At 52.5% G+C, this 26,192-nt stretch overlaps 9 protein-coding genes across 9 annotated transcripts; 6 read left to right on the top strand and 3 right to left on the bottom strand.

The window, feature by feature from the left end:
• Positions 1-31: 31 nt before the first annotated feature.
• Positions 32-523, top strand: C7974DRAFT_373618 (uncharacterized protein; the record flags this gene model as incomplete). The annotated part of the gene is made up of 1 exon (XM_046140114.1): positions 32-523. The coding sequence occupies one exon, from the start codon at positions 32-34 to the stop codon at positions 521-523; it is 492 nt and encodes a 163-aa protein (XP_046000399.1).
• A 556-nt stretch (positions 524-1,079) lies between these two features.
• C7974DRAFT_388383 (uncharacterized protein) lies at positions 1,080-2,837 on the bottom strand. The gene has a single exon (XM_046141275.1). It carries the CDS (start codon positions 2,438-2,440, stop codon positions 1,169-1,171), a length of 1,272 nt encoding a protein of 423 aa, XP_046000398.1. The 5' UTR covers positions 2,441-2,837; the 3' UTR covers positions 1,080-1,168.
• Positions 2,838-8,083: 5,246 nt separating this feature from the next.
• Positions 8,084-9,192, bottom strand: C7974DRAFT_130166 (emp24/gp25L/p24 family/GOLD-domain-containing protein). Its single transcript, XM_046135350.1, has 3 exons — positions 8,933-9,192; positions 8,495-8,877; positions 8,084-8,439 (listed from the first exon to the last, which is right to left on the bottom strand). The coding sequence occupies exons 1-3, from the start codon at positions 9,057-9,059 to the stop codon at positions 8,290-8,292; spliced, it is 660 nt and encodes a 219-aa protein (XP_046000397.1). The 5' UTR covers positions 9,060-9,192; the 3' UTR covers positions 8,084-8,289.
• A 394-nt stretch (positions 9,193-9,586) lies between these two features.
• On the top strand, positions 9,587-10,991 carry C7974DRAFT_130172 (uncharacterized protein). Its single transcript, XM_046135351.1, has 2 exons — positions 9,587-10,298; positions 10,348-10,991. Exons 1-2 carry the CDS (start codon positions 9,764-9,766, stop codon positions 10,746-10,748), a joined length of 936 nt encoding a protein of 311 aa, XP_046000396.1. The 5' UTR covers positions 9,587-9,763; the 3' UTR covers positions 10,749-10,991.
• A 1,107-nt stretch (positions 10,992-12,098) lies between these two features.
• C7974DRAFT_330642 (Non-repetitive/WGA-negative nucleoporin C-terminal-domain-containing protein) lies at positions 12,099-16,835 on the top strand. Its single transcript, XM_046139086.1, has 3 exons — positions 12,099-12,621; positions 12,670-16,045; positions 16,096-16,835. The coding sequence occupies exons 1-3, from the start codon at positions 12,325-12,327 to the stop codon at positions 16,485-16,487; spliced, it is 4,065 nt and encodes a 1,354-aa protein (XP_046000395.1). The 5' UTR covers positions 12,099-12,324; the 3' UTR covers positions 16,488-16,835.
• Positions 16,836-17,933: 1,098 nt separating this feature from the next.
• C7974DRAFT_410345 (casein kinase-like protein I) lies at positions 17,934-19,643 on the top strand (the record flags this gene model as incomplete). Its single annotated transcript, XM_046143461.1, has 4 exons — positions 17,934-18,138; positions 18,391-18,539; positions 18,590-18,995; positions 19,045-19,643. 4 exons carry the CDS (start codon positions 17,934-17,936, stop codon positions 19,641-19,643), a joined length of 1,359 nt encoding a protein of 452 aa, XP_046000394.1.
• Positions 19,644-20,342: 699 nt separating this feature from the next.
• C7974DRAFT_130116 (SWR1-complex protein 4) lies at positions 20,343-22,845 on the top strand. Its single transcript, XM_046135349.1, has 3 exons — positions 20,343-20,604; positions 20,671-20,788; positions 20,841-22,845. Exons 1-3 carry the CDS (start codon positions 20,496-20,498, stop codon positions 22,567-22,569), a joined length of 1,956 nt encoding a protein of 651 aa, XP_046000393.1. The 5' UTR covers positions 20,343-20,495; the 3' UTR covers positions 22,570-22,845.
• A 198-nt stretch (positions 22,846-23,043) lies between these two features.
• C7974DRAFT_130057 (uncharacterized protein) lies at positions 23,044-24,111 on the bottom strand. Its single transcript, XM_046135345.1, has 4 exons — positions 23,928-24,111; positions 23,723-23,821; positions 23,440-23,596; positions 23,044-23,325 (listed from the first exon to the last, which is right to left on the bottom strand). Coding segments are annotated over exons 2-4 (396 nt in total). The 5' UTR covers positions 23,724-23,821; positions 23,928-24,111; the 3' UTR covers positions 23,044-23,087.
• A 523-nt stretch (positions 24,112-24,634) lies between these two features.
• C7974DRAFT_130071 (cytokine-induced anti-apoptosis inhibitor 1, Fe-S biogenesis-domain-containing protein) lies at positions 24,635-26,188 on the top strand. Its single transcript, XM_046135346.1, has 2 exons — positions 24,635-25,511; positions 25,563-26,188. The coding sequence occupies exons 1-2, from the start codon at positions 24,824-24,826 to the stop codon at positions 25,871-25,873; spliced, it is 999 nt and encodes a 332-aa protein (XP_046000391.1). The 5' UTR covers positions 24,635-24,823; the 3' UTR covers positions 25,874-26,188.
• Positions 26,189-26,192: the final 4 nt, after the last annotated feature.

Here is a 26,192-nt window from a genome sequence, read left to right as displayed (position 1 = left end):
CGACCCTCCTTCCTAAGCAACGATCAAAACCATGTCAACCTCACGGCTATACGTACGATCAGAATACAGAGAGGATTCAAGGTCACGAAAAACAACACTTATCATCGGCATTGTCTGTGGCATACTCGCTATTGCCTTCTTTACAGCATTCTGGTTGTGCGGACGTCGGAGAGCCGAGCAACAAGTCCAACACGACGCTGAAGTCGCGCGAGCGGAGCACCGACGGGTGAACGGAGGATGGTGGGGCAGGGAGATATCCGAAGAGACTACAGTAGAGAGGCGGATGAGGATGGTTAGGGAACGGAGAGAAGGGATTGAGAGAAGCGCAAGGGGGGGAGAAGAGACAGGAGGTGGCGAGCCAGCGCCACCCATGTACCAGCTACCGGCTCCGACTTATCCTTCCACGCCGGAGATGAGAAGACAATGGCTAATGGCAAATCGACCGTCACCCAACCTGCCATTAGCGCCTATCGACGCACCCCCCGCGTATGATTCACCCGCAGTTTGGCCCACCAGGAGCTGAGAAACAGTGCTTGAGTTGTTCAATGTTCTAAGTTGCAGAATAAACGGTGGATTAAGGGTGTGAACCAAGTATTCTACCACGCAGCAATAAAGTACGGAGAATGCAAGAAAACTCTTTCAAACATCTTATTGCCTACAATATAAGTAACGTTCAGCTGAGTCTTATCTTTAGTCATTATGATAGCTACTAGTTCTATATTAAAAATTGGTCAGCTTCTTTTGTTGGAATATCAGAGGTAGCCTCATGTCTGCTGGGGCCACTTACTTGCAGTGTTACTGGATAGATGGGATCCGACTCCAATTTGAGTACCAGTCTGAGAACAACATAGACTTTAGTTTGCGATTGATGAAATTGTGATCAATTTCACACGGGCGCGCTAGAAGTCTTTCAAAGCTACTGAACAACACAAGTGCTAGAGCTTTATTAGACAGTTTCTAGTCACTGTGAACACGCGGTGAAGTGCAACTTTCTCGAAATCGTCATTGTCTTGCGATTCTTCATACAGAAGCGAGCTGAACTACAAAGACTAGCTTTTATGCATCAATTCAAACACATCGCTAGCAGCTGATCCTCGATTCGAACTCTCAAATCGACGTGAAATAGGGAGAGCGCAGAAGCTCTTCTACCTACTCTATCCTAATTACACTATGCGGGAGGGGCAGTCTGGTCGGGTCGAAGAGCACAACCAGCGTTCTTGAATACTGGGTTAAGCTTGCCAATCGACCAGTTGAGAAGCGACAAAGGCAGAGTAGTAACAATCGACAAGCTAGAAGGGACTGGCTGCGTTCCAAGCTGATACAGCAAGCACAGAACGTCGGAAGCAGTGGCAGCGTCGGGGAGCTTGCCGTCACGAATGACACCGAAGGGTGTGGAGAGAGCATCGAAGTTATTCGTACCGACATTGCCACCAAATAGTTTTGGATACTGGACATATTGGGCGAGGATCTCGAGGGTGACGTCGTTGTTGGTGTATGTTGAGCGACGGTTGTGCCAATTGTCTGGGATGCGCTCAGCGCCTCTCTGCCAATTGCCGTTGGCGTCCTGGGTGGTACCAAAGAATGAGGAGATGGTCTTCAAATCAGGAACACCTTCGGGGCCGTAGCTGGGAAACAGCTCATACAGGAAGGAGGATGCGCCGTAGAGCAAAAGAGCGAGGGGACCGAAGAAGAAGTTGGGATTCTCCTGGACAGACTCGTCGTATCGCTGGCTGCGGTAAGCGGCAAGTGTGTTGCGATCGAAGTTGCCACCCGACACACGATCTGCGACATCCTTCATCCGAGCGAAGAGGGTACCGTTGAAGGAGTAATTGTCACCGTTGTGGGTAAAGTAGTCGTCTCGCGTGAGCGATGAGTCGCCCTCGAACTTGTTGTGTCCATTCAGTCCTGGCTGGCGGCCAAGTAAACCTCCAAGTGTAGCTGTACGAGAGGTGGCATCACAGCCAATGCTGAGCTTTCCGGTAACAATGTCGCCATCAGCAACGACTCCAAGGGTAGCCAGGAGGGTTGCAAGATCCCAACCAACGTTGTACAGATTCTGCTGAGCATCGACAAGCTCGGTGAAGGTTGTGACACCATCGTGAGCTAGAAAATTGTGGTTGGCAGCAGCGTTGAGACCAGGGCAAGGGCCACGAATATCGTTGGGTCCAGGAGCCTGGAAGGCGTGCGCAGTGTCACCGTCGGCCGGAACCTTGATGCCGCCCTTGCCTGTACCAGGCAGACCATTCCGTGCACCTGTGTACGGATATTGGGCGGTGTATGGGGCTGCAGGCTGATGATTTGAGTTGAAGGGACAGTTATCCTGCCTCTTCACATTGCGGTTACGGCCCAGCAAAGAGGAGTCGACACCAGGCTGGTCGGCTACCCATGGGTATGCTGAGACGGTGGAAGCGGAGAAGAGTAGAAGTGCAAGCGCATGCATCTTGAAAAATCTGGAGCTGCTCAGTAAAGCGAGAGCTATAGCGCTTTGATCTTTGTGTTGGAACAGGGCAACGAAGATGATGATCAGTTCAATGCCACGGACACGGTCCTACTTGTACATTCCTGTATTGTGTCGCTCTTGGTTCTCCGTTTAGACGACCGAGGCACGTTTGCGCATTTCCATCGGCTTGTACCAACTGCAGGGAGACTATGTTCAAATCCGCCGTCCCTCATTGGAGGGTGCAAGGTGAATTGACGTGTTGCACGCGGTGCGGCTGATCGACAGACCCCATGGAGACGATCTGCAGCCCCACGAAAAGCCCCGTTGGCGTGTTAGTTACGGACTTGTTGACGGAGATGTGGTATGGTACGAAGGCCGAACCAAGGACATGCGTAGGTGGTCTGTGACCGAGGCTGTGGCGTTCCTACACAAGGTTTGCGCTAAGTCGCCGGCACTACCAGAACAAGAGTGGTTCCTGCATTTAGCATGCTGCCTGGCGATCTTGTCCGCAGAAGGGAAGTGTCAGTCGAGCAAATCCGAGTTGGTGGAATGCGGGGTGACATGTAATGCGGGGTGACATGTTGCCCAATAACGCATGATGCGTTTCATCACCGAATAAGCACCCAAGTTACAGTTTTGGGCAGTGATTGTCGTACTTTCCTTGATTGACCCACACCAATTTGACGATTCAAAGCCAAATGCCTGTTAGAAGCAAACATGGTCTCTGGCGATACGGCCAGAATTGTTTCGTGGCTACCTGCGCATACTTGCTTACTGGCTCGACCACTTCCGGTCGAATTTCCACATTCATGTTGTCCCTCGCAGGTGCGAGTGAGCTTGCCGGACTGACTTGTAGATGGCGTCGGCAACCTTGAACACGATTCATTCGAGCAAGACTGGTGCATTGCTGTTCAGAACCGCGTTTTTCTTCTTCTTCTTCTGCTGCTGCTGGGCGTTTACAAACAATGGAATTGAGAGACAGATGTAGGCTCCAAGGATGGTCTTATGACAGCGGCCATAAACTGTGAGTCTCCTTCATCGTTCTGTTTGCTGTAGTCCAAGTTGCTGGCGTGCCACTGGCAAGGCTCTATGGGAATAACCAGAGGTCGTCCAGATGAGGAAGTGGGTGCGACGCAGGAACGACACCTGACCATACCTAGGTAGCTTCAGCGTCTATACAAATCTTAGTCTTGGTAAGCAGTAGTGGCTTCGGCATTTCTAAGTAGGGTAGCTCTCTAGACGTTCCCGGATGCACTAATGGAAGACGTCAGATGCACGCCGTTAAACTACATGCCCATACCCCACAACCTACGCCATTACAATTTGCTAGTGTCAACTTCCAATGCCTCCGAGGCTGGTTGATGGAATTAGTGGCAATTTTTCCCGTGGCTGTGTGGTGTAGAAACGAGTAAATGGTAACTTGCCAGTGATCTACTGAGGATGTACTCTGCTCTCTCTCCTCACATATTCAAAGCAAAATTACATGAATGTTATATAGGTAAGCAGGCTTGAGTCACGTTGATGTATGCCAGTTTTGTTGGTGACGCCCACCACTAAGAGCCTTCGACAGATGGACGGGAGTGAGATCGTCGCGTGTGATACGCACTCGGCTGGCTCCAGCACTATGCCCGGTTTGGAGTCTTGCACTGATTGTGGGCGGTGTATGTTACAAAGACATTGACGATATGGCTACAGGTACTCTAGTGCAGCATGTAAGGTAATATTGGAGTCGAGTGACTTTGGAGTACAGGACGATTTCGCTCAGTTCGCTCCATCAGGACTAAGCGTCGTCGAAGGGCTCAGTGCTACGTTCCTAGATACCTGCCGTAGTCACAACCTCAGGTGGGTTGAAAACGACGTCAATAAGGTTAAAGGTAGCGGGAGAAGTATCTTTTGCAGTAACGTCGTTGCATTAGGCCGATCTTAGGGGCGCCCAGACCTCCTACAGTACAAACGGTAATAGCTAAGAGCTGATACGTCAATGTTTGTCGACTCTCGACACATAGCCTTCGGTGTTCGTGACCGATAATTCGATCTGTCTGCTCTTTTCCGCACCTGTTGCAGATACTATTGGACTCTTGCATGTTTAACCACAGAGTCTGAGAGGGGTCTCCATGGCTTCATAACAGACCGAGGTATTATCTATATTCCGACTCTTCATTGGACACTTATGTGCGATCCCTTTGAGGCCATGCCTGCGAGAGCATTACGTAGTAACTTGTAGGTCAGTTGCTTCGCATGAAGGCCCATAAATGGCACACATTTCGTATGTCTACACCAGTCGCTAAGTATCTTGATGATTGTTTTTGCTAGCTGTCAACCGCTGATCACATGTTATTTAGAAAGACTCGGTTCCTGGAGCTGTCTACAAATCTCTCTAGCAGTCTTTTGAAACTGTCCCTGCTATAATCATTGGGATTATGCTGTCCTTCCTTTCGTGGTCTTATCAGTTGTTAATGCCAGTATGTCACAGCGTGTGTGCAGGCGTTGCACTGGAGCTTGGATTCTATGGGATCATATGAGTTTGATCAGCTTCATAGATAATCTGCCTTCGACTTTCTTTTCGACTGCAAGAAGCTATTGCGCATTTCAGTTCAGCTCATCTACAGCTGCTAATTGTCCTAACTTTCTGACGTATCAAGTATTGCACCCAAGGACGTCCGACTAGCCACTTGGCGAAATGCAGCATCAGACAAGCAATCCAAGGTTAAATGGAGTTATTCAGTCGTTTTTCTGTGGTTTGCTGGCTACGATAGTGATGATCTGGACCCTATAAATTGCCAAGCGGCTGCTTGGGCATGTCTGCGTGCAATAGATAGCGACATATGGTTGCGCGAGACATATTTTGTTCCCTTGGTGTGAGCCACTTCGTTGACAACAGAAGACCCCCACAAGACGACAGTCGGTAGCAAGTATGCTCTGCAAACAAACGACAGTGCACCCTCTTCTGCAAGCCACGTGAATTTGCTGCCGTGCCCTGGATCTCTTGCCTTTACCTGTACTAGTAGTGAAGCAGATGGGAGTCTCTCATCTGCCAGCACGAGCCTTCCCAACATCCACCATCCACTTGCCAGCTTTCATTTACGACAAGGCTCTTTTCTACCTCTTCCGCAACACACACGAACAGACGCCAACGATGCCGCCCGAGTCAGCAGTAACCTCTTTCTACGGCTCAGATTTTGACGACAATGACGTGATCACGGACGCCATAGATCTACTTGACCGGGACGTGGACGAAGATGCTGAGCTATCTGTCGAGAGAGACACTGAGGGCGAGGACGAAGACTACAACCCGGAGATGGAGATCCTCCACCCAGATGGAATGATTGGGTGGTGCAAGTGGAAGAGCTGGCGAACCCGACCACTGCTGCAGATGCTGGACCGCAGGAGGCCGCTGACGCCAAGTTCTTGACTGAGGTTGGAGACACAGCCGAAGCCAAACACGCTCCGTTCCTTGGACAACTTCGATTCTTCAAAGTGATCAATCGCGCAGCATGTTGGCGCCATAATATTACTAGCTCTTCTGGACTGTTTCTCTATTACAGAAAGCAAACGCCGCCATCAAACACCAACCTACGGTTGCAGTGCAAGTGGACCAAAGCAAGTTAACGGTTCCTCAAGAAAAGGTTGCCACGCGATTGTGCGAGAATGGCATGTGGATTGAGATAGAGGGCCAAACCAAGACCGGCAAGAAGAGAAAGAGCATCAGAAACCTACCGTTGAAGAGCTTCAGTCCTTGGGTGACCGGAATCCCTGCGCCTGCGATAGCTGCAAGAAGTAGCGTGACTTTCAAGGATACGTCGCTGGCGAGGGTCGCGAGGAGTGGCAAGACACGCTCTAACGCCAACTTCAAGCCCGACTTTGGCCATCGACTCAGAGAAGGCTGAAGTGATGCTACGTGGCTCGTGAACGGGATACTTGGTGGGACAATAACACAGAACTTGTGGCCATTGTATCCCTAAAGCTAAAGTTTAGTTGAGTGTTAGCTACAATTGTCGGTGGAAAAGCATTCTACAGTGTTTTCCGGTATTTTCCCTACTTTGCTGTCGTGTAGTGTGTACTTCGCTCACATCCTTTGTCTGCTGTTCATCCTGCAACGTGAGAGCCTACTCAGGGGTACTAGGTGTTCGTTAATCATGATACAGATTGCCAGATGTGATACCTAAACCAGTACGGGCGATTTCCTGACGTAACGGCTAAGTCGGGATGGCGATTTGCAGTGCTCTGCCAGGCAACAACTTCACGTGCCATCGATCCACATTTCACGTGCGTTCCACAGTCACATTTTTCAGGTTCACCCGGCAACGGAGGCGCTAGCCGCTAGCGCCGCCAGCCACTAGCGCCGCCCTCTCGCACATATAAACCCGCTCGCCCTCGCCCTCCCTCTTTCTTCTTTAGCTCTCTTTGCCTTTTGGCTTAGATCAAGTGTAGTATCTGTTCTTTTAAGTTTAATCGCTTAAACGCCTCTAATGAGGCTCTACGATTATACCACTTTTTGCAAACGGCTTTTGGGTCACTGGGCTTGCTCATACTCATCAGCACAGTGTCGCCGGTATTGCACTACCTCCGGTGTACGCGAACTCTTTTCATTGAGATGCCGGCTATCAGCCGGTACTTGAGGAAGAACTGTCAGTGAAATGCGACTTTGAAGGCTTGCTGTTGATACCCATGGACGACTCTAACGTCACTGAGGGGTGAGAGCAGCGCAACTTGCTGTAAGTTTGTTTGCGAGCGGAAGACTACATTGTGCCGATGCCCATAAGGTTCTGCTCTTTGACGTATATAGGCCCTGTTGCGAGCTATTCAACGTGAGGGCGTGCGGCTTGCGATCGTGTGCGGCAAACTTTTCGGAAGCGAGCATGCACGGTTCGTTCTTCTGTTCACGATATGCAACAAACCAGTTGAACTGCTCGTGTGCAAGTACGGGAATTCAAGGCACCTAGCAGACACGCAATTCACAGTTCAGCAAGGGCTGGATGGACTTGAGAAGAAGCCCAATCGCACCCGACATGAGGTACCTACCACACATTGCAATAGTATATGCATAGTCCCCAACCTGCTGAAGTTGGAGGAGCACGCGTATGTTCCTAGATCCTGTATCGCACCCAGGCAAGGCGGTGTTAAGTAAGAGTGCGCTTAAATGAGTAATCCAGTCGTAGTCTCGTTGTTCATTGACTGCGACAACAATGGGTTCGACCCTACGAAAGTGCCAATGTATGGTAGGACGTACATGGGCTACAGTAACAGCTTCAACCATCTATTTGTCCACTATCTTACCAATCCACTGGCGTACACAGTACACACTTGTGCTTACTGGTAAGTTTGCTGGCCAGAACGAGCATCTGCACGGTCGAGGCGACGCGTTCCCTCTCATCGGAGCTAAAGGAGAAACCATGAAGCAAAAACTAGGAACCACGTGAATAAACGAGAGGCCAACACCATGAATGCACGAGCCTTGCTTGATACATGAGACATGGGTGATTGGCTGATTAGCCTTAAGGTGCATCCCGATGCCTATTGATCACAAAGACTTTGCCATGTATGATATCTGTTTCGTGCCCGCGTTATTAGCTACGCGCTGTTCGTCCGCGTAAGCATTGTCAGTCCTGAGGACCATACGAGGCGCTCAAAACAGCAGAGGCTTTCGGCAGGAAGGAAATATATGATATATCGACCCACGATGTGCAGATCTCTGAGCTCATGTGCTTCAATCATTCAATTCGAAACGCTAACCCTGATGCCCTTTCCAACGCCGGAGCCTACAGTACAATGCTTTGATGCATGTGACCCAGCATGCTTCTTTTCCGTCCCTGTATGGTATTGCCTCTTTCAATCAGAACCACCGTCAATCACACAAGCTTCTGCTTGACGAAGAACGCTCGAAGGTGCGTTAGCTGCCACGCGCAAGTGACACCAAGGACCGCAAGCTGAATCAGGGTCCATCGGACGACACGGGAGTTGGTGCTCTCAGACTGGTCGCGGAACTCGGCCTCGCGCTCCTGTACAGTTGTTAGCGACTTCCTGGCAAAGCGTAGGCGCTGGAGACATGCTTACCCTCTGGAAGATCTGCTCACGCCTAACATCCTGCAGCCTTGAATTCAGGTCCTGAACCTTCTCAGTCAACGTCTGGACATGCGCCTTATCTGTGCTCTCAATCCTGCTCGTCTCTCCAATCGCCATATCCAATGTGAACTTGACAGAGCCGTGGATACCGCTACCCAGCCATCCTCCGCTTTGAACGTTCTGAGGGGTAACGCAAATGCGGTGCTGTCCTGAATCGGCGGCGCTGAAGGTGAACTTGCCCTCGCGGGAACCGCGTTGGGCGACGATGCGGTGGTTGTTGTCGAATGTCTCTTCGACGGTAATGAATACACCGGTGTCCGGGTTCGAGACGAAGGATTTGGTCGCATCGCTCCATACTTCGGCGTGGTAGTGTCCTGCTCGTTGTTAGGCCTGCCGTGTGCTTCTAACTGGCTACCAAAGTGATCATACCAACGACCAGAGTGTCCTTGGGAAGCTCTTCAAAGAAACACTTCTGGACTGCGCCATCAATGAAGAAGTGCAGTGCCTGAGCGGGCACTACCAGTGCGGCAGCGAGCAAGACAGTAGGTTTCCACATGATTGTTGGTTTGCTCCGCGCGTGATTGGGCGTTCGCGGAGTGTGTAGGCTGGATCGCTGAACGCTCGTGGACCTTGAGACCGCGGTGTCGCCAGGTGGTCGATTTGTATTGGCCCGTGCGTTATCCCCTACAAACGCGTGAAGTGCAATGGTGGAACCTAGTGACCACCAAGAGCAACGGCATAAGACCAACAACGTTATACACACACCTCATAAGGCCCTGCCAATCAGAGCGATAATTAGTGAAACTCGCGGTCTGGTGGTTGATGATATTCAACGTCACAGAAGCCCGTGTTTGGAGACATCCCCAACGGATTGTTGCGACCAATCTAGGTACCTATCGGTCTAACACCTCAAATAGTCGAAATGAGATACACAGTTCATGCGTGCGAGCCGTCGAGTCAGTTTCGATGTCCAGATCCCTCTCCGCAATTGCCGACCCCGCATGTCGGTAAGCTGACTTTGGCCACTTACCTAGGTAAGTAGAAGCTCGTCGGTTCTAATGGTAAACGGAAGGCGATCGGATTCTGAATCCTTCATGCTTTGATTCGAGATCTCACACATCTACATCCTTGTGACTGCTTCGCTTGTCTCGCAGACCACTCAATTGAGCGTTATTCAGACCTCGGTTCATCCCAACAGTCATCTCAACATCGCTCGGTACTCACATCCCTATTTTACATCACAATAATACAATTTTCGACATGGCACTCTTTGAACCCAATAGCGAGAGCTTGAGTATCCTCAAGTCAACGCCCAAAACTATTGTCATCACGGGAGGTTCTTCCGGAATCGGTCTGGCAACAGCGCAGCTCCTGTCGGCCTTGAACCCCCAACACAACCTCGTTCTGATCGATCTTAATCCGCCGCCTCAAACTTTCAAACATGAAAAGTCACGTCTCCTGGTCCATACCTGCAACATCAAATCATGGACCTCGCAGCGCGCCGGCTTCGAAGCCGCCCACGCACGCTTCGGACGAATCGATTGCGTGTTTGTTAATGCCGGCATCGCGGAGCACGGCGAGCAGTTCTTCACAGACGAGCTAGACGGTGATGGAAAGCTGAAAGAACCAGACCGCAGGGTGTTGAACATTGATGTGGATGCTGCTAGTGACACCACCAAGCTTGCGATCCACTATCTGAAGAAAAACCAGGACGGTGGTGAGATTGTCCTAACGGCAAGTCTTGCGGGATATTTGGCGAGCGCGGGGGCGCCGTTGTATAGCGCTGCTAAACATGGTGAGTCTTCGTTCATTGATAGAGATGGGTGGAAGCTGACGATAGAAAGCAATTGTGGGTCTCATGCGCGCACTCAAGCAGGAATGCGCTAAATTGAGCATTTCCATCTCTGTGATCGCCCCAGGTATCACGGTGACACCCATCTTGACAGGCAATAACAGGCGCCTCGGTGCCTCGCCAGATGTCTATGCAAAGGAGATGGCCGCTAAAGGTGTACCGATTAACACCCCGGAGAGTATTGCATTAGCAGTATGCTGGTTGTTCAATGAGCAGAGCAAAGCCAATGGTGCCGGGTTGCTGATCCAAGGAAACAAGTTTGCGGATCTAGAGAAGGGTCTTGCGAAGAATCGAGAGCAATGGATGGGTAAGGAGATGCTAGGTCTTTTCAGGGGAGGAAGGTCAGCGCCATTGTTCGACCGACTGAGTGCGGACGTAAAGGCGAAGATTTGAGACGAAGAGAGCAGAGCAGGACTCTCGATAACGCATGTGCTTTTGGAATTTCGCTTTGTCGCTTTGCGGTCGAGCTTTATCGATATCAATTGTCGCAACGGAACTGCACTGAATTGGCCAAACTCGAGGCTCTCCGCTCACAACAGAAACTGCTCTGTAATGTGATTAAAGACACTGGGCTATATCATCTCAATATTTGAGCAGAGTCGGCTGTGACCAAATGTATACTATGATCTGTGCTACGTAAACTCGAGTTCATCAACGTCTCTGTACCACCTTTCACGCAACATGAGGGTCTTTGGATCACCTCCAGTGATCACGAATAGGAAAATAAATGATAGAGGAACACTCCAGGTACTGGGACAACCAGTCTCAACCTTGGTACATCCCTCGTTTAGGCTTCGACTGAGGTCCCTGATCCATAAGCTAGGTATCCTAGGACCCAGGACCTAGGTACACGTCTTCATAGGATGCCACCAAATTTCCATCGCTCGCAGCTTTGGCTTCCATTCTGCGCAGCCAACGCTCATCTTTCTCAGTTAAGCCGTGATACCAATCCATTGTAATGTAAATTCTCACCCATCCCTTGTGAGGGTTACGAACAAGAGAGCAGCGCGCGGGGCACCCGCTTATGGGGCACACTATCTCTCTTGTTCGGTTGGTGTTCTTGTCGAAGAAGGGCATTGAATTCCTGGACCGGAAGAACAGGAAAGGATTTTTCTTGCGGCAAACTTGTTTGAAGAAGCCCGGCTCGTGTGTACTTAGGTGCGGGCATAGCTTGATGTCTGTTATACTGCACTCAGGCACATCTGAGTTGCATCTTGGCAGTTTGGAAGGATTACAATCTTTTCTAGCAAAGCTAGTAGGCTCTTAAACTATAACTAGATGTCTACAATTAAGTGCAGCTGCAGTAATAAGGCAGCATTATATTAACGTTAATGATCTATTGTTTCTTGCCTTGCAGCTGCCTTGGTAGCAATTCGGAGCCTACAGCATGTGGTAGTGGCCGTCGGTCCCTGATGTAAGATAATTTGGTGGCTACGAATGTGTGATAGGGAGGAGCTTTGGGATGATAGCGTACATCCCTTATATACCTGGATGATGACAACGTAAACTTTACACTACATAGATATTACTCATATATAGATATGGAAGCCAATCATGATCATCTAGCATCCACTATCATTGCGGCGGTGAGCGTGCTGGTGGCCATCATCACCGCCGTGCACGCCCATTTTCGCAAGCCAGTAAGTAAATCTGTATGTATTCATCAGCACTTCATGCTGACAGATGATCTAGGCCAAAGACCTCGAAAGAGGCAGACCCACATGTAAGCTACTTTCCGTCATCCTCCACTACTATGAGTAACTCCGGCTACACCGCAAACACATGGCTGTGATTGGCTGTACGGTGAAGCTGCGTGCGCCAAGACGCGCGCGCGCGCCCAAGATCCCTGCCTGTGAGCTCGAAAACATGAGATACACATGAGCTGTCAACCACCTCACCATCGCGGAGCCACCACCATCGTCGGCGCGCCCTTCGCGTCAAAAGCACCCGAGTATCTCCACGATCCATCATGTTCTCACCAGAAGCCTCGCTGCAAAGCGCGCGCAGCTCGTTGCGCGGGAATCGTCGAAGACAGCGCGACTCCAACGGACATGACCAGCCTCGACGAAAGCGCAGTAAAATTGCGGAAGACGGCGCATCACAGATCACCGCCGGATCGGAACTGAAAACAAATGGCAGCGTCAATGCGAACGGCTACGCTGGCCATGATAGCGTTGAGAACAGCGTCGTCCTCGTAGAGATGCCAGTCCGTGAAAAGAAAGCACCGCCAAAGAGGACCCTGAAAGAAGACAGTGTGCAGTACTTGGTAAGTAGCATGCATGAGCCTGGAGGCAGTCAGCTAATTGAGGCGCAGACGCAAAACGACAATTACAGTATCAGGAAGCTACCCAGTTTCCCGTCCGCTTTGACGCGTATGCCCTATACAGCTTCTGCGATCTCGTCCGCCGGACTCGCGTTAGCATTCACGACCGATCGCGCCCTCGTTTGGGACTACAGCAGCGCAACGGGCCCTACAAAAGTCGTGACCCTTCCGTTGCCCTTTGACTTGAAGCCCTCCGATCAGCTCCCGCTTGGCGCAATTGTTCGGAACGGTCCTACAAACGACTACGGTGTTGTCGCAGTTGCGCCATCAACCGGCAGGATCACCTTCTGGGAAAATATCGACAATGCCGAGGCCAGGAGCTTGTATCCACAGCGGCACCAGGGGGTGGACGGTACCGTGAAGCTATATTCTGGAGAGACTATCACCCATCTGGTTGATATTGAACACGCAGGGTTCATCTTAAATTTCAGCAGCGGCAGACTCGCGCAATTGACTCTGCGCGATTCGCAAGGGCGACCGAACGTCAGCACCACTGTTCTGAACGGGCCCAATGGCTCGAGTAGCAGCCTTTTCAGTCTACGAGGATTACTGGGAGGCGCTATTCGAAAGACTGTTTCATCTGTCAAGGCGCGTCCATCCGATACGAAAGGTCAAATGGAGGTGATCACTACAACCAAGAACGGAGTTTTCCAGTTATGGGACTTGAGCTGGTCAGGGCAACAGATCTTCAAACATGAAGTCGACGTCCACGATGAGATGCTCTCAGCAGTACAGGCTGGGTCTCCGCCCGAACTGCGCGCTCAAACCGACATACAGGTCTTAGACTTTGCAATCACAGAACAAACACGGACGCCTGGATTGGTCAAGTGCCTGGCACTCGTGGCTTTATTCGGACGCCATACACTCGATTACTCATTGCTAGAAGTGGATTTGGAGGCTTCAGGAGGCACGATTAGCAGGTCCATTCCGATCAAGACCTTTCATCAGGAGCACATGCCTACTGAGCCAGCAGGGACACTCTTGGTTCCCCAGCCCGGTCACACGGCATTTATACAGTTCCCTGGAGCTGTTGTGATCGCATCCCTTGCTCAACCAGAGGAAAGTCCTGAGACACAACTCCTTGCGGATTCCGGCAAACCTAACTTGCCTTTCCAAGACGTCGTGTATTTTCGAGAAGAGCTGAATGTTGTAGTCTGTGGACTTTCTACGGCAGCAACCACCCGAAAAGAAAGGAAGGCCACTGCCTTGATCTTCGTCCAAGGTGCAGGCATCCTACAGTTTACCGCGCAACCGCCAATCACAGACGATACCAATGTGGAGAGACTCAAGGTCACAGCTCGAAGCAAGTTGGAGCAAGTCACTTTCTTCAGTTCTAAACCAGGCAACGTACTTGACTTTTCCGTCAAATCGCGATTCAGTTTCTCCGAAGAAGAGACCGCACAAGCAGCGCTTCAGGTCAGCTTGGGCATCATCAGTTCCTCTTACAATCATCTGGACAAGGTGACCTCTTCCATGGACGAACAGTTCAAGACACGTGCTGCTGCTCTGCGGACTTTAATATCGAGTTTACGATCCGATTACCCTGAACTGCCTTTCTTGACAAAGTGGCGGCTGTTATGGCACGCTGAGAAGCTTGCCGCTGCACACAAACTATGGAATTGGTACGAAGCGAAATTACAGGACCAACAAGCTCACCCAGATGCATATCCAGAGAAGGTTTTGATGAGTGACATCATCAAGGCGATGCACGAGCGTTATAAGACACCCATCAACCCTGATCTTGGCGAAACTGATCCGGTGCGACAATACTTTCTTCGAGACATCGACACCATCGGCGTCCTCGTTCCCTGGGGCTGGAATTACTTACGCACTTTTTACATGAAAGAAGGCGGAAAGGAACAGCCAGCTGTTATGCAGCGGCTCAGCGAAGGCTCGGATGTCATGCTGGTAACTTTGGAAACAGCGTTCAAATTTCGACAAGCGGCCCTTGAATCATACGGCCTTGATTCCAGCTCTCTTGAAGATGGCATTCTGAAACCAGGCCAGGGCTATGATGAGCTGCCAGTATTCTGGACCTCTTCGCACAATATTGTCAGCTCTGTACGCAGTCTTGTCGATGTTGGGCGTAATCTAGCTGTTGAGAACTATGAAGAGGGCCTTCAGGAAACGCTGTCACAGAAGATCGCCAAAGACAACCCTCGCATGGTCCGTATTGGTTGCCAGACTCATATCGAACGATTCCAGTGGTCTCTCGAACAGGCCGATGAGAAGTCACGGGACAACGGACGTGTTCTCCGAGATGAGTGGAATAACAAGGTCCGACCGGAGCACATTTGTGGTCTCATGGAGCTTGGCCTGGCGACCGAGGGCATGAATCTGGCCGAGCACTACAAGGACATGCCGACCCTCGTAAACCTGGTTTGGGACGAAACCATCTGGCTCGAGAAAGAGAAGGCTGCAACTCGAAGCAAGATGGAGATTGCTGAGAGTACAGTCAAGCTGAAGAAGATCAAAGAACGCATCGTCCGTTACTTCGACACGTACGGAGATGACTGGGCTGAAGCATTCTATCTGAAGCACATCAAGGAGGGTAAGGCAGCTCAGATGTTCGAACCCGAGCATTTGAACCAGGCGGCATTGAGCAAGTTTTTGCGATCTGACCCGTCCCGCGCTAGGCTTAGGTGGATCAATGAGGTCTCTGGCGAAAAGGACTTTGAAGCTGCCGCCGAAGCACTTTTCGAGACCGCCAGCAAACAAGAGACGAATGTGTGGTGCAACAAAGTCGAGTTGTCCATGTGCAAGCTGTCAATGCTCTGTCAAAAGGAAGACAAACCCGGCCAGACACATGTCAGCAATCCTCATGAGCCATCCAAGGCGGAGAAGATTCGCGAAAAGAACTACAAGATTGTGCAAGATCAATGGGAGTACGTCACTATCCAGGGGCTCCTCTACGATCACCTGTCAGCAACCTTTGAAAGAGCGCTTGATGACACGGTTGCTGTGGATCTTTTGATGGAGGAGTATGCGAAGGGTCCAATCGAGGCGCGACCGGCGCATATGACGTTGCTTCGGGAAGGGTTGGAGAATCTTATACACCACAAGGTTCTCGATCCCGCGTTGACGATCGACATCCTCACCCTCATGAACGATACCAGCGAAGAGGAACCTACCTCGGTGATACAATCTAATGAGTTCACGTTTGCCTTGAGGGTTCTTGCAGCCAACTGGCACAGTATCCACCGCACGACACGAGATGGGCTCCTGAAGCTTATTTGGAAGCGCTTATGTAACAAGGACAACTGGGCCGAGATCAACAATACCAAGGACATCTCCGATGCGACACTGGAAGAGTTCTTGAGCACTACTCACGTTGGCCGGACCTTTAGAGGTCTCACGAGACTGATTGGTAAGTCAATCTTCGGCGTGGGAGGAGTTCTTTGGCTAACCTGCTTCTAGACCTTGACGAGCATAACCGTGTAGTGTGGCCCAAGCAACTGACGGCCTTGGTCGGGGCAGGTGGCACTCACGGAGAGCTTTGTGTGCGTTTCCCGTTCGAAGATCTTCGTGAGCCGATCATCAAGGACAACTTACTTGATGATGAGATTTTGCAAGAGAACCTCGACAAGAATCGCCTTGATCCATGGTTCAAAGCAGCGTGTAGAGCAGGCAAGCTTGCCTGTGCGAAGGAGAAGGAGGATATGCGACAAGGGTCCGCCGCTAAAGCAGGGCGCGTCGATGAGGAGGCGCTTGATGAAGCGTTTCATGAGGACGAACCTTCGATACTTGATGGTGGTGATATTGTGAATGGGGCTGACCAGGATCAAGATCAGGAGATGCAAGGGTCGTAAGAAGCGGACGGCTATCAAGGCCGCGGAGGCGAAGGTTCATGTTTCAAATAGGCGGACAGCATGGGAAAAGCATTGGGCAAGGCGTTTCGAAAAGAACACAGCAATGGCGCTTCTTTCATCTAGCGATCGGCGGCGGGCGTACTGTTCATAGAGCATGCTACATTCAAGCTGCTAACGGCAACGGAGGTCTGCATGGCGGACAAGTGCAAACTCTGGCAAGAAATAGATATGTTTCAGACTCCAGTATCTTCCACTGTCCTTGAACGACGATCTCCGGAGCTGGAGCGCTCCTGATTATACTTTGTAGACGATAGATTGTGTCAATAATTGAGGCGACGTCATTCGGTATCTGCGAGCATGCAACTCCCAAATGCCGGACAGTAGCGTCGTATGACCTCGGCCAGTTCGCTGGAGGTTCTGATTCGCGTCGCCATTCACAGAAATGTGTAGTACACAAAAGGCATCGGCACGCTTGCACAGACTGCACAACGGTTCCAGACCCTGAATCGATGCGAACCAGTTCATTTCCTAAGTGGGCCCAGCCCCGTTCAGGGCAGAGCCCCGTTCAGGGCAGGGTGTGGCTTGAGCAAGCCGGTCCAATCACGCCGCTTGACCGTTTTTCGCCAGGCAGTCCACTTGCCCAGGTTCCGGCGTGGCAGCGGCATTGCATCACACATAGGAGGAGAGCGTCGCACCACGGCAAGGCGAGCGTGTGCAGGGCGGCGACGTCTGCAGCGAGAGGCGGGGGCAGGCTGGCGGCGAGGGCTGACCACGTCAACGTGCGGCCGTGGCGAAGCGTCACGTGTGCGAGCTGTGCAGCGCTCGATGCACCGCGATTCGTAGGACGTTCCTTCCTAAATGAGCTGGTGGCCGAAGGAATGGCCAGAGAACGCAGGTACGACGACGGCGGCGAGCAAGAACAACAACAGCCGGCCGCAACGCCAGCCGGCACCCGCAGGAACGGGCAGCGCTCGCAGTGGGCTCGCAATGGGCTGTCGGCGCGGCGTGCATGTCAAAGACGCACCCTTTTCTGGCTCTCTGCCCCCGTGAAGGCTAGCGGAGCGCGCAGGCTGTCCACAGTGCACTGACCGTGCTGGAAGCGGACCTAGCGCGCGTCCAGTCCAGCCGCTGTCTTCTCGCGCACCCCAGGTCCCAGGTCTTTTCCACCGCGAGTCGATCACTCTCCTGTCCTCACCTCGCCCATTGTTTTGCCAGCGCAGCGATACTCTGCATTGTTTGCCCAGCTGCCCGCTGCAGCAGTCCCGTTGCCTGCCCGTCGAGTGCACTCAGAGACGCCCTTGAGCCGGACACGAGTCGCCGGCCTGCATAGCCCCAGCCGACCTCCGGCGCCGCCCATCGACCTCCATCGCTCACCGCACCGCGACTCTCCTGCGTCCCCCGCCCGCCTCCCCAGCTGCTGCACCCGTACGCTACCCTTCCTCCACCATGGCGAGCGGCAGCACCTCCTCGAACGTCGTCGGCGTCCACTACCGCGTCGGCAAGAAGATTGGCGAGGGCTCCTTCGGCGTCATCTTCGAGGGCACCAACCTGCTCAACCAGCAGCAGGTTGCCATCAAGTTCGAGCCGCGCAAGAGCGATGCCCCTCAACTGCGCGACGAGTACCGCACGTACAAGATCCTCGTTGGCTGCCGTAAGTTCTCTCGCCGCCCCTATTCCACCCACGTCGCCCCTTCAAGCGAGGGCAGGCACGGTCTGTACGCTGGACGCTGCCTCGCCCGCATCCATGTGTATCCGCCGCGATGCACACTATGCACGCCTGCAGGGCAACGCTGCTGATGCTGCTGTCGTCTGCTCAATGGCGTTGTTGCTGTCAGCTGCGCATCGCTGCCTGCCAATCAACCTTCTCTTCAGCACACGCATGCACTCCACTGACACTTCGTAGCCGGGATCCCTAATGTCTACTACTTCGGTCAGGAGGGCCTGCACAACATCCTGGTCATCGACCTGCTGGGCCCCAGCTTAGAGGACCTGTTCGACCACTGCAACAGAAAGTTCTCGATCAAGACTGTTGTCATGGTCGCTAAGCAGATGGTCAGTGTACACAACAAATTTCCCAACCACAAGCCCTGACACATGTGCAGTTGTCGAGAGTTCAGACCATTCACGAGAAGAACCTCATCTACCGCGACATCAAGCCAGACAACTTCCTCATTGGCCGACCGGGCTCCAAGAGTGCTAATGTAATCCATGTCGTCGACTTTGGTATGGCAAAGCAGTACCGTGACCCCAAGACAAAGCAGCACATTCCCTACAGGGAGCGCAAGTCTCTCTCCGGTACAGCGCGTTACATGAGTATTAACACCCATCTCGGACGCGAGCAGTCTCGCAGGGACGACCTAGAGGCTCTTGGTCATGTTTTCATGTACTTTCTTCGAGGCGGTCTTCCATGGCAAGGACTCAAGGCTGCGACCAACAAGCAGAAGTACGAGAAGATCGGCGAGAAGAAGCAGACGACTCCTATCAAGGATCTCTGCGACAGTTTCCCTGGTACGTCCTGGTCGAGCCCACTTTGTCGAGCACAGCTAATAAGCCACAGAGGAGTTCAACAAGTATCTGAGCTATGTGCGTAACCTCGGCTTCGAGGACACGCCTGACTACGACTACCTGCGCGAGCTCTTCACCCAGGCGCTTAAGAGCACTGGAGAGGTGGAAGACGGCGAGTACGACTGGATGAAGCTGAACAATGGCAAGGGCTGGGAGGTAATGAAATCCCACCCCTCGGCGGTTCAACAGATGCACCATTCCAACGTCCACCAGAACTCTTCTACCGCGGTCAACGTCCACGGCCAGCCTCACAGGCAGCCAAAGACGCACCTACCCGTCGACCACCACCGTTTAAACGAGCCTCTCCCAAAGCCGGGGGCGACACGGGCCCAGCCCGGAAGAAGCCCAAGGGAGCAAGCAGCACGCGGGGCGGAGGTCAAGAGGAAGAGCATGGGCGAGTTGGCACCGCCCGACGCAGCCTCCAACCAGGCTCAGTTTCAGCACAGCCAACCGAACCTCAACCAGACCCAGAACCGCGCGACTCCCACACAGAGCCCGAGCGCACAACAACCGAGGCGACAGGAGCCTGAGAAGGAGGGCTTCATGCAGAAGCTCACCCGGGTCCTTTGTTGCGGCGGTGGCAGCAACTAGTGGAGCTGCCCCATCTGATTTCCTGCGTATTGCGTTGCATCCCGGAGTTCGTTCATTGAGCGAGCTTTACCAGCCACGTCTTCCCTGTATAGGTAATTTTTGTAATGATTGATAGACGGGATCGAAATCTCTTTCCGGTATCTTAGGTAATACACTCACGACGACCAAACCACCTCGACGCCAGCCTGGATCTCTTCTTTTCATCATCTTCTTCACACCTGGCTTTCGACAGCACGAGCGGCACCTGCACAGCAGCTTGTTTCCCGGAAGCCAATTATACTGGCGTACGCGGCGTTGCGTCTTTGGCGGTACGAAGTTAGCATTTCTTTGATCATCATTATCATTTCATGTTTGTTCGGTGGGAGAAAAACATAGCATGTAAAGGAGTCTCTTTCGCTGGAACCCGTCTGTATTGTGGAAGTGAGCGATGGGTTTTGGTTGTTTTAGTTAGATGAAAGCGAGCAATTAGAGACGAAATCTTCACAACTTGGCTGCACGTCGACCTTTGATTAGTGACTCTCGGGTGCTCATCTACAGACGTCCATAAGGCGGTACAAAGGGAGTCAACGTGAGTACGTGCTCTTCTATCTTTTCAAGCAACCCCACCAAAGTACATTAGTATCTGTAAATTACCGAGAAGTTGCCTATCCTGCCTAAAGGCATCTAAGAGTCGTGACTGTGTTGCACTTCCACACCCGGCGTCTTGCCAAAATGGTCGAGTGAACATAGGCTTGGCACCGCGGCGCGCAACTTCGCGAGCATTCGACACGCTCAACACACCCCTGCGAAACCATCGACCACAACTTTTTCCAACGCTTTCAACCTGCCAGATCGAATCGAGACACAGCCGCGATGGCATCGAATCGCGATGTGCGCGATATGCTTGGGCTGCCTGTTGGCGAGGTCGCACCCCCGACTGCGAACAAGAAGTCGAAGAAGGGCGGGCAAACGAAGAGAATACGTACGTTCTGAGGGCATGCGTGAGTTTCGCAGGGCAAGGCGAGTCGCAGCTAACACGTGTGCGTAGAGGGCGTGGCGCGCGAAGTTGCGGCACTGTATGGCGAGCGACCACCACCGGTTGCAGTATACGAAGAGAAGAAGGCATACCGCGCGAAGAGGCAGAGCACTGGGCCTGCAAAGAAATGGTATCTACATCGCCTTTCAATCATATTCTATTGGTCTAATCGCGCGCCACAGGATCCAGCAGCCCTTTATCAACCCAGCGCGCAACGACGGACTCGTCTTGAAGCACTGGCGGCGCAAACCGACAAACGCACCACCTGCACACGAAGGTGACGATGCAGCGATGCAGGACAGTGATCCTACAGACTACATCGAGAACTGTGCCGATTTTGTCAAGTATAACATCACGGTCGACATGCCCGACTTTACCGATGAGGACTACGATGCACATCTACGGAGCGACGACTGGAGCCGAGAGGAGACAGACTACCTGTTTGGAATTGTGAAGGACTACTCATACCGCTGGGCTGTAATCTGGGATCGCTACGAGTGGCAGGCAATCAAGAGGCGGGAACGAGAGCTCGCACAAGCGGCACAGGAGAACGGCGACGCCGATGTGAACGCCCTGGCAACGCTGCCGTTCGCGCCTCCGCGAGATAAGGAGCGTTCTCTCGAAGACATGAAGGCGCGCTTCTACGATATCTCCGCTAAACTCATGAAGCTTCGAATCTCCGAAGTACAGATGGATGCCGATCAGTATAGCTTATACGAGACTCTTTCGAAGTTCGACCCCAACATGGAGAAAAACCGCAAGATGCTCGCTACAGCCCTGATGAACCGCAGCATGGACGAAGTCAGGGAAGAGGAGTACCTTCTTACAGAACTTCAACGTATCAACATGGCCGCTGTTCGCCTTGATGCCGAACGCGAAGAGCTGCGCTCGCGACTCGATGCACCACAAGCCAATACCTCCTCTGCAGCAGGGCTACAAAGCTTCACATCTAGCACAGCACTGCAAGCGCTCTTCCAGCAGCTTTTCCAGCAAGATCGGAGTAAGAAGAGATCGAGCGGCGGCACCAATGCTCCTGGGCGTCTCAGCCTCAGCGCAAACGACATGATCAACACACCTTCAGCCTCTAATTCCGCCAACCGTCGTACATCCATGGCTCTCCCGCCTGTTGCACCGAGTCAGACACCTGTCAAGACGTTGAGCCCGCACCAGGAACATCGATTCGCAGTCAGCACGCACGATCGCCTCACCTCAGGCGTCACCTTCGGATCAGATAAACTGCTCAAAATGCGACAGGCCAAGTCGAACGTGCAGACACAGAAGATTGCTTCCGCGCTGCAGGAACTCGGTGTGCCGGAGATCATACCGATCCCTACAAGCAAGGTTGCGGACATATTCGAGCAGTTGGTGTCCAAGGTCGGACGGCTACTGGATGTGCGCAAGGTCAAGGAGAAAGAGATGGGCGAGTGTCGCGTGCTGTCGCGCATGAAAGCCGCACGCGACGGCACGGCTGGCAACGCAGGCGTCAAGCAGGAGGGCGAGGGGTCAGCCGAAACGTCGGGCGAAGACGCGAAGAAAGACAATCAGGACACGCCCATGGGTGACTCAAATGAAGATAACATGGGCGACTCAAATGATGATGACGACGACGACGACGACGACGCAGAAGGCGAAGACGACACGGGCGCACAGAACACGCCAGCAAATGCAGACAGGGATGACGTTGGGGCTGACGAAGACGACGACGAAGACGACGACGATGCAGAGGGGGAAGACGATACAGGCGCGCTAAACACACCCGCCAATGCGGATCGAGACGACGTTGATGCAGAAGGTGAGGATGAAAGCGCTGCGCAGACAAGTCGGGCTACGAGTCAGGGCGCAGGGCACAAGAGGAGTGCCAGTGAGCTCAGCGAAGGGAGTCAGCCAAGCGAGAAGAGGGCGAGGAAATGAGCCATTGATTGTATTGGTACGTGAAGCATTGTCAGCATAGCGTCGGCGTTCGAGATAGGAAATCATAGCCAGATCCACTCTCAAATCATCACTTCACGATGGCTTGTTTCTCGTGTCGCAGAATGCGTCAGACGCCGTAGTCGACCGACTCATACATGAGAGCTACAGGGTCTTTATAGACATCCAAGTGGAGAGGTTTACTCCTATCCATCTTTGCAACAAGAAAGTCGAGCTTACATGTTGTATGATTATAGACGGCATCCGATTCAAGGATTGCAAAGAAGGTGATAACGCAGACATTGTGTTGCATTTTATACATATGTTTTATCTCACTTGTTACAAATTGCCATATTGCGTTAATCATTGTACACACCATGCGCCTAGAAGCGATGGAACAGCCACCGGCAATGACTTCCCACAGACCAGCTAGCCAACTGGTCTACAGCCATGCCTATACCTTAGAGCACACATAAGCTTCCCTGCGGGATTGAGCTGTGAAGCCTAGGTCTACCCGTATCTTACAACTTCCTGTCATGGTCCTCCTCATCAACGCTCTTGTTGGAGCTGGAGGTTGTACTCTGCTTCTCAAGCTCCTCGCCAATGGGGCCATGGACCTCTTCCTCAAAGACAGGCTCGGTCTCAATGGTCTCGAACTTGGTCTTGAAGTCTTTGAGCTGGTGCGTCGACGAGTTGCTGCGACGCCGGGCGTTGTTCATGTTGTAGGGCATGTCTTCGACTTCGTCGCCGTCTCGGCCCCTGGTGCAGTGTCAGCATTGCTTGTTCAAATAAACATCTGGTGTTGCTGCAGTGTGAGGGCCAGTCAGAGTTGGCTTGGGAGGCAGCCAAGTGACATCAAGTGATCTGACTAACCAATTGCCCTTTCCACTACCGTCTTTCTTGGTCTTAGTCGGATCAGTGTCGGCATGGCCTGCCTTGGCGAAGTAACGGGGAAGCCTTGCTTCCCGATCAGCGGTACCGTCGGCAATGCCGGCATGGTCACGATCAGTCCATTTGTGGGAGCGAGTCACTTTCAAGTGTCAGTACAGAGATCAGGCGTTCCTTTCAAATAGGGCATTGAGGAGATTGGTGACTCTGTGGAAGCTCAATGTGCTATTACGTGACCGGATGATGAGCAGAAGGTGATTGAACTTACTAGTTGATGGGTGTTGAGATGGTCGAGCACGAGTTGTACGGAGAGCAGGTCAAAAGCGGGCAACGTGAGGTTGAAGTAGTCCAGTACCGGAGCTCGGGGCTTGAAGCTATCAGTGGGTCTGTACGGTCACGTAAGAATGGTCTCGTGATACCTATGGCGTAACGGCGGGGAGTCGCGGCGATCAGCGTTGGCGGGGAGCACATACCTCACAATGCAAGATGAGAAGAAGATAGGTGGTTCTGAATTGCACAATTCAGTGCAGCTGTTAACGATTGCGTGCTGGCCACCGTGATATGAGGTGAGATAAAGGAAGATGCAAGAGCACGCGAGCTTGAGCGAGCGGGGTCAGCCGTGACTTCCCTTTATACTATTCCGCTTCGAAACTCTGCAGCTACCCCTGACAACGATGACCACATTCCAGCCGGCCGTACTGGTGGTACTGTACGGTCGTTTATGATGCAGATGCACTGCCGTTTCCTGCGTCTGGGGTGACAGACCGCAAGCTCTATCTACGTCACAGCATACTCGCGTGTAGGGGAACCCAAAGGCACTGTGTACCAGTCTAACGTCCAGCACGTCCTCCAATGCCTCGTGATAATTAACGCGGAGGATTGAAACACGGTCAAAAGGGGCTGGTCCAGTCCAACCTTCAACCACTCGCATGGACAGAGCATGAGGGAATTGCGTTGCTTCCACCGGCGTCTTGTGGAGGTGCTTCTACGGCGTTACCCCAGATTCTGCTACTGCTGCAAAGTGGGTCTGACGGAATGCTCCAGCTCCCCTGGCCAGGTGAGCCGAGCTCCGTCGCCTGATGGTCACGCTTCGATGACTGTACAGCAGCCCACGATCAGCCAATCACGCAACCAACCAATCGCAGACCTGCTGACCGAAGGCGCGCCACTGAAGTGCTTTCTCCGAGTGCCGGAAGTGACAATCGCGAACTTTAGTCAAATGCGGCAATATTGCGAAGTTGATTGCTCAGCGACAAGATACGCTTTTGCTTTTCCCCTTCGCTGTTCCCCACGACCTTGATTGACACTCTTACTCGTCACATAAACACGACTGCAGTCGATTTTCTCCCAACCCCACCACAACCCCGCCATGACCTCGCGAACGCTCATTATCGCGCCGCCCTCGGTTGCGGCGCACCCCGAGAAGTTGAACGGCATATACGAGATCCATGATCGCTCCTCGACCGACTTGCAGATGCTTGACCGCATCGCGGCAGGCCTGGCAACCCTCCCATCTTCCACATACGACGTCGTCCTGCTCCTGACCGATGCCGCTGGCACCTCGCGCGAAAGCCACGCACTCCTTGTCCGCGATGTTATGCACAAGATTGTCGGTGCGCTGAAGGTCGGTGGAGTCTTCAAGAGCCAAGATGGTGCACTGCAAGGCTCAGAGAAGACGGAGGCTATCCTGGCAGGCCTCGTAGAGCACGCAGAGGGCATGACGAAACCCGCGCAGGAGGAGCCAGTATCGATCCCCCTTAAGTTCGGCAGGAAGAAGGCCGCCAATAGTGCAAATGGCACAAATGGCATCAACGGCACAAGCACAAACGGTGCCGTACAGGAGGTCAATGCAGACGGCTCTGTGCCGTTGAACTTGAACCGCATCAACCTAAACGGCAAGCGACCTTCACCGGAGCCCGTTGCGAAGCCCTTAGGCGTGGGTTTCGTCGACTTCAGCGACGACCTCGACGATCCCATTATCACAGGCGAGGACGACTACCTGATCGACGAAGACGACCTCATCACAGAAGAAGACATGGCCCGCCCTGTCGTCCAGCGTTAGTGCCCCCTTCCGCATATCCTTTACACGCAGACTAACTCATTCACAGCCTTCGAATGCCTCCCCAAGCCCGGCAAGCGTCGTCGTGCCTGTAAGGACTGCACCTGCGGCATGAAGGAGAAGATTGAAGCCGAAGACGCTGCGAAGCGCGCAGACGCCGACAAGGCGCTCAACACGATGAAATTCGGCGCCGACGATCTTCTCGATGAAGTTGACTTCACAGTCCAAGGCAAGGTCGGCAGCTGCGGAAACTGCGCGCTGGGTGATGCTTTCAGGTGCGACGGGTGCCCATACATCGGACTGCCAGCCTTCAAGCCGGGCGAGGAGGTCAGATTGCTCAACAACGATATTCAGTTGTAGAAGATTCGGTCAGTTTCGAGACATGCATGAATGGCGTTTGGGATATACCTCATGGAAGAAAATAATGTGGAGTTTAACGGTGACGGGCGTTGCATGGACTGGGGTCGTTGCATATAGACAGACAAAACTAGAATAAGATTAACGACGTATGAGACCTCACCTCGCCTTGTTGGATCATCTCAAATTTGTCTTGCGAAGTGGATATGAGTAAACGTTTTCCGTATCCTAAAAGCGCCAGTTACAAGTCAGCGTGTCCTACCTAGACAGACCGTCGGCCCGGATTCATGAAAGTACTACCAGCTACGAACCTATAATGCAT

The sequence above is a fragment of the Boeremia exigua genome (assembly GCF_020726555.1).
Source record: "Boeremia exigua strain MPI-SDFR-AT-0100 chromosome Unknown C7974scaffold_3, whole genome shotgun sequence".
Classification (NCBI taxonomy): Eukaryota; Fungi; Ascomycota; class Dothideomycetes; order Pleosporales; family Didymellaceae; genus Boeremia; species Boeremia exigua.
Note: the sequence above shows the minus strand (reverse complement) of the source record. Positions and strands in the feature narration are given on the sequence as shown.

What these genes read in the sequence shown, in the direction of transcription:
- C7974DRAFT_388383 (XM_046141275.1), bottom strand. Translation starts at nt 2,440, where the DNA reads ATGCATGCGCTTGCACTTCTACTCTTCTCCGCTTCCACCGTCTCAGCA.
- C7974DRAFT_130166 (XM_046135350.1), bottom strand. Translation starts at nt 9,059, where the DNA reads ATGTGGAAACCTACTGTCTTGCTCGCTGCCGCACTGGTAGTGCCCGCT. An exon ending in CAAGGACACTCTGGTCGTTG is followed by an intron (nt 8,878 to 8,932) that starts GTATGATCACTT and finishes AACAACGAGCAG; the next exon opens with GACACTACCACGCCGAAGTA. An exon ending in GTGAGCAGATCTTCCAGAGG is followed by an intron (nt 8,440 to 8,494) that starts GTAAGCATGTCT and finishes ACAACTGTACAG; the next exon opens with GAGCGCGAGGCCGAGTTCCG.
- C7974DRAFT_130172 (XM_046135351.1), top strand. Translation starts at nt 9,764, where the DNA reads ATGGCACTCTTTGAACCCAATAGCGAGAGCTTGAGTATCCTCAAGTCA. An exon ending in GTATAGCGCTGCTAAACATG is followed by an intron (nt 10,299 to 10,347) that starts GTGAGTCTTCGT and finishes GACGATAGAAAG; the next exon opens with CAATTGTGGGTCTCATGCGC.
- C7974DRAFT_330642 (XM_046139086.1), top strand. Translation starts at nt 12,325, where the DNA reads ATGTTCTCACCAGAAGCCTCGCTGCAAAGCGCGCGCAGCTCGTTGCGC. An exon ending in AAGACAGTGTGCAGTACTTG is followed by an intron (nt 12,622 to 12,669) that starts GTAAGTAGCATG and finishes ATTGAGGCGCAG; the next exon opens with ACGCAAAACGACAATTACAG. An exon ending in AGGTCTCACGAGACTGATTG is followed by an intron (nt 16,046 to 16,095) that starts GTAAGTCAATCT and finishes ACCTGCTTCTAG; the next exon opens with ACCTTGACGAGCATAACCGT.
- C7974DRAFT_130116 (XM_046135349.1), top strand. Translation starts at nt 20,496, where the DNA reads ATGGCATCGAATCGCGATGTGCGCGATATGCTTGGGCTGCCTGTTGGC. An exon ending in CGGGCAAACGAAGAGAATAC is followed by an intron (nt 20,605 to 20,670) that starts GTACGTTCTGAG and finishes ACGTGTGCGTAG; the next exon opens with AGGGCGTGGCGCGCGAAGTT. An exon ending in ACTGGGCCTGCAAAGAAATG is followed by an intron (nt 20,789 to 20,840) that starts GTATCTACATCG and finishes CGCGCGCCACAG; the next exon opens with GATCCAGCAGCCCTTTATCA.
- C7974DRAFT_130057 (XM_046135345.1), bottom strand. An exon ending in GGTAGTGGAAAGGGCAATTG is followed by an intron (nt 23,326 to 23,439) that starts GTTAGTCAGATC and finishes ACACTGCACCAG; the next exon opens with GGGCCGAGACGGCGACGAAG.
- C7974DRAFT_130071 (XM_046135346.1), top strand. Translation starts at nt 24,824, where the DNA reads ATGACCTCGCGAACGCTCATTATCGCGCCGCCCTCGGTTGCGGCGCAC. An exon ending in GGCCCGCCCTGTCGTCCAGC is followed by an intron (nt 25,512 to 25,562) that starts GTTAGTGCCCCC and finishes ACTCATTCACAG; the next exon opens with CCTTCGAATGCCTCCCCAAG.